Source organism: Carlito syrichta, unplaced genomic scaffold, assembly GCF_000164805.1.
Source record: "Carlito syrichta isolate Samal-C Ts95f unplaced genomic scaffold, Tarsius_syrichta-2.0.1 Scaffold287742, whole genome shotgun sequence".
Lineage (NCBI taxonomy): Eukaryota > Metazoa > Chordata > Mammalia > Primates > Tarsiidae > Carlito > Carlito syrichta.
In genome coordinates, this window is record NW_007231838.1 from 83,263 (window position 1) to 88,749 (window position 5,487).

General features: G+C 42.0%; 1 protein-coding gene across 4 annotated transcripts in view; it reads right to left on the reverse strand.

Moving 5' to 3' along the window:
- The window catches only part of MYNN (myoneurin), a 14,612-nt gene extending 10,035 nt beyond the window's left edge, over positions 1 to 4,577 (reverse strand). For 3 of the 4 annotated variants that reach the window (XM_021709930.1, XM_008052973.2, XM_008052972.2), the window contains exon 1: positions 4,280 to 4,575. In XM_021709930.1, coding sequence (XP_021565605.1) covers positions 4,280 to 4,545 — 266 coding nt within the window. In that variant the 5' untranslated portion in view covers positions 4,546 to 4,575. Of the gene's footprint in view, positions 1 to 4,279 lie in introns of all 4 variants that reach the window. The other variant, XM_008052974.1, reaches the window with a different exon arrangement.
- Between the last annotated feature and the right edge of the window lie 910 nt (positions 4,578 to 5,487).

The following is a 5,487-nucleotide window of genomic DNA, read 5'->3' on the forward strand; positions in this document are numbered from 1 at the left end:
CACGCCCTGCTGATTTTTTTTGATTTATTGTAGAGATGAGGTCTCGCTGCCCAGGCGGGTCTCGAACCCGTGGGCTCAGGCAATCCACTCACCTCAGCCTCCCAAAGGCGGGGGGATTACAGGCTGAGCCACAGAGTCTGCATTTCTAACACACTCCTGACGATGCTGCTGCTGCTGGCCCAGGACCACATTGGAGGAGCGAGGTCTGAGAGGATGTTCAGCCCTCTCCAGCATCCTCCCAGCTTGGTGATACTCAGCCCAAGGTAGCTGGAGGGTTTGTCCTAGTAGAGTTCCACAGAAAGAAGCCACCTTGTTCAACATTCTAGTCCATGGTTACTGAGTACTGTTATGTGTGGTAATAAGAGAGAGGATAAGAAATAAGAAAATGTCTGTGCCCTTCAGATGTTTACAAGGTGGTGAAGGGTTGTTGTCTGGTTAATCTAGCACTGGCTCTGGCATCACTAGCTGAGCTAATGAGGTAAGTCAGCGTCTTTGGGGGTTTCAACTTTCTTAGCTACAAAATTAATATTGAGTTGGTATGAACACTAAAAATATGACCCTTTAAATGATTTGAGGATGAACAAACACAAACACACAAGCCCTCTCGAGTCGCCTTCCTGATGTTTTCCCTAAATATGATTTCGTTCTCTGGGAAGATCATTTCCTCTCCCTCTTCATCATGAGGATAAGCCAGAAAAGGGTTTTAATCACAGCTGACAATATAAATGAAGTGCTGGTACTTTTTTAAAAGGACTCAGATCTGAAGTGAAATTAACAGTAACTAGTCATGAACCTCCAAGGTCCCTAAAAGTATCCTACAGTATCTATAAATCTCTCCCCATGTTCTCATCAACTTCCAATTAAACCCACTTTGCAGGTCAGGTATGTTGGCTCACACCTGTAATCCCAGCACTTTGGGAGGCTAAAGTGAGAGGACTGCTTAAGCCCAGGAGCTTAAGACCAGCTTGGAGACCTTGTCACCAGAAAAAATTGGCTGGGCATGGTGGCACACACCTGTAGTCCCAGGTGCTCAGGAGACTGAGGTGGAAGAATTATGTGAGCCCAGGAGGTGGAGGGTTCGGTGAGCCATGATTGTGCCACTGCACTCCAGCCTCAGCAACAGAGATCCTGACTCAAAACAAAACAAAAACCTGCTTTGTTTCAAGAGCCACCTGTATGCTTCCTCTTATTTAGCACTACAATGGCTTTTAAAAAAACTGTCTTTTGTAGCTCATGTCTGCAATCCCAGCATTTTGGGAGGCAGAGGCAAGAGGATTGTCTGAGCCCAGGGGTTCAAGACTAGCCTGGGCAACTTGGCGAGACCTTGTCTCTACAATAAATCAAAAAAACTAGCCAGGCATGGTGGCACATGCCTGTAGTTCCAGCTACTTGAAAGGCTGAAGTAAAAGGATCACCTGAGCCCAGCAGGCTGAGGCTGCAAAGGCTGTGTGCCACTGCACTGCAGCCTGGGTGACAGAGTGAGATTCCGACTCAAAAAACAAAAAAATTACAAAAACCAAAACTGTTTTTTATTACAAACTTAATTTTTCAGCTATGAGTTTATAGATTTATCGAATAATTCAGAAACCTAACCACCAGCTTAGAAAATAATTCATTCTCTGGGAAAGTCCACCCCATGTTTCTAAATATATTACGAACAACCTTTTGATATATAATCTGTTTAAGTCTTTCCCCTAGATAAGAAAATTTTACCTAAGATATTATTTTCTTATGGTCCTTGGTTGAAATGTAAAAATGTATAGTAGATGATCTTTGTAATCAAGTTAAATCTTTCATTGCAAAGAAACAGCAACAAATGCTCCAAATATAAAACAATCTTATTCACCTTTTATACACAATTTTCTACATGTATTCAGCATCATCAGTGTCTAGAAATTTACATTTATTCTTAAGCATTCCTATTTTGTTACATAATCTATTATTAAAAAGAACAATAAATGAGTGATACTATTAGAATGAAAATCAAATTTATTCCATTGCTTATTATACTTAACTAAAAAAGTTCTTTTGGCCTCAAATTATAATTGTGTAGTGCTCCATAAAATGAACCATCCAACAAGCAACAAGATCAGGGAGCCTTTAAGACCAACACAAACTAGCACCAAGTCACGCAGTAACTGTTCCATGTATACAGACTATTTCAGAGACAGCCTATAAATTCACCAAGAGCTAAAAGAGCCAATCAGCATTTGGTTACTCAATAATTAATATGCCTTCGTTTATAAGTACTAGGTAACAGTGCTTCCACACTTGCCTTCATCTTGTGAAGTCACTGAAGGTCATTTAATTACATATTGCCAGGGACATGCCTAAATTCTTCATGAGATTAGTTCACTTAATCCTCAGGACATGCCTATGACATCTATTATAATCCTCAATGTACATACAAATGAAAAACCAGAGGTCCAAAAAAATTAAGTAACTTGTCCAAGATCACAGAGTTTTAGAACCAAGATTTGACCAAGGTACTCTGCCTGAGCCCACTTAATTCTATTATTCTGCCTGTTTTCTTAACTAAGTTGTAAGCCTTTCTTATGTTGGGGTAAGTCCTCTCTTACATTCTGGTTGGATGCAAAGAATTAGCTTCCCCAGCTCCCAGGAAACATATGTACCAAAAAAGACTTAACAACACTTGGCTGTTCTTCACACTGGTTCTTTGCATGAAGACTCAAAGAAAGGTGCTCTATCCTGTGTTCAAACCAATTTAAGGTTTTTTTCTGGCATAGTTCATTGAGAAAAGGAAATCATTAAATTGAAGTCAGCCCAAATCCACTGGTTTTGTGGTTATTTTCTATTAAGGATTTTAAATTCTTAGATCAGAGGTGCCTGTATAATCAACTACTTTGCAAATTTAAATAATTTACCATGTGAGATTAATCTACAGCACTGCTCTAATCCTTTAACCAACATATAGAAAATTGACTCGCTTGAAGATTATATCAGAATTTGTTAATAATTCCAAAACAGCACGAATGCTTCATTTTTAAAAAGCTTAAAGAATTTCAGTTCTGATTCTAGATTTTCAAGAAGTATATTTCCACAATGAGCTGCAATATAAAAGGGAAGGAAGGATTCTGCTTAATGTGTACATGGGTATCTCCATAGAGACCATCTGGAAAAGAAAGAATGAATACACTTCAAACTGTTAATAGTGTCATCAGTGGGTGGCAGAATCTCAAGAGTTTCCTTTTTTTTTTTTGTTTTTCTAATATTTCGCCAAGAAATGTGGAATTAAAGGGAGAGGGGAGGCAAACAAGAGAAAACGAAGAAAGGAAATTAACGTGCACTGAGAGGTGGGCCTTCAAGTGAATCCTTACCCAACCTTCATGGTTAACAAACAGTAAGATAGTTATCACCATCTCACTTTTACAGATAGGGAAACTGAGGCCCAGAGAGACTGTATCTTGCTCGAGGAGATGTGGTGACTGACAGGCAAGATCTAATTCCAAAGCCTACTCATGTTAACATTTTCCTAAGAGATGGAGAAAATTAGACAGGGTAATTTGATCAGTTTCTTTTTGCTTTTTATCCCCTCTGTGTTTTCCTCCACAACTAGTAAATGTGTTGCTAATTATCTAATTATGTGCTCATTATGCAGGGGCGACAGGTGGTGCCTGCTATTCAGATTCCTCAGAACCCACTTCTTGTTAACATAGTGACAGCAGTAAGCATCTCAGGGAAGCATTCTCGCATTTCTGACCTGACCTATGCATCAGTACTGGCAGATTAACAGATAATAAAAGGAGTCACAGCCATTCACGCTTCAACAAAGTCATTTTCCAGACTTGCGATCAGGAAGAGATTATGCACACTGTTACTATTTATGGCTGGCGATGGGAACACTATTAGATGAGGACACAGGTTCTTCTTTCTTCTTTTCCCACCTGCATTCCATCCAAACACCTTAAGAGGTAAGGGACAAAGAGTGAGGGTGAGAGGCCAGAGGAATATCAAGACCAAAAAGCAATGGGGAATGGAAAATCACTTAGAATTAATTGGGTTTGATCTTTAAGTTCCCATAACTGAAGCCATAGGCTTCGCCTCAGTAGATAAATGTGTCAGAAATACTGTTTAACATTTGTGCTTTTTGTGCTTATAGAATGTTCCTGCTCATTTCAAACCAGTGATACCGACTTTTTAAAAACATTGTGTGCACAGATATTTAAAGACTCAGTTCAGAGAATGAATGGAAAAAATACAAATCTGCTTTAGCCATAAAGACTAGCTTTTATAATTGAAAATAAAATGTGTACTTTACCTGTCAAGATTTAAAGTTCCTGTGTATATGAACTCCAACAGTTTCTGAAATCCATCGGCTTTTACCTGACTCTGATCAAGAAAGACATTGTTCTCAGAAGTGCTTCTGTAGATCGCCCCAAAATACTCACTAAAAGAAGCAAGCACATTCCTATGAGCTTTAAACTGGAATTCTCCGATCACTACGGTGCAGTCACAAAGAAAACCTGCTTCCCGTTGTTCATTCAGTCGCTCTAAAAGGTGCTCACAGTGGTGGGAATACTGCATTTTGATAGCAGAATGGAATTTTACCCTTGATCTAAAAGACAAAAAGAGATAGTAAATCAACAACCCCGAGAGTCTAATGCTGGGTGTGGTGGCTCATGCCTGAACTCTCAACATCTGGGAGGCCAAGGAAGGAGGATTGCTTCAGCCCAGGAGTTCAAGACCAGCAGCCTGGGCGAGATCTCATCTCTACAAACAAACAAACAAACATTTTAGCCAGGCGCGATGGGGTATGCCGGTAGTCTCAGCTACTCGGGAAGCTGAGGCGGGAGGATCACCTGAGTTTGGGGCTGCGGGGAGCTGTGATCCTGCCACTGCATTCCAACCTGGGAGACAGTGAGATCCCGACTCAAAAAAAGAAAAAAGTTTTCATCAAACGTCTACACAAGCAATTGGCGGGGGAAGGGATGGAGGCCATCGCATGAACAAGAGGCCACTCGTTAGCTCACTCGAGCCCCCGAAAGGCTCTTGAGTACACACGGTGAAGAAGGCCGAAGGACGGGCGCCTTTCTGCCTGTGTCATCTTGACCAGCTAACACCATCCTTCGGACACCCCAAGAAATCCCGATGAGCCAGACACTTCCACCAGACGAACAGAACCGCACAACTGTCGCCGAACCCTCAGACTCCTCAGCTCAGAGGACGCGGCGTGCGAAGACAAAAAACTTAAGCGCCACTAAGAAGGGACCCCCGGGAAGGAAAGGACGAGGCCGGGCACAGTATGTTTTTTTTTTGTTTTTTTTTTTTAAAGCAGGATTTATTGAAAGGACAGAAAAGCTTCCACAGTGGGAGGGAACCCCAAGGGGCTGCCCAGTATGAGTTTTTAAAGACAGCCTTCGGATCGCCGAATCCGTCAGCGCCCCAGGCCGGTCTCCCCTGCACGCGGGGCGGACCCGGGCGGGCCAGCGCGGCCCGGGCTGCCCAAGGCGGCGTGGCCGCCGGAAC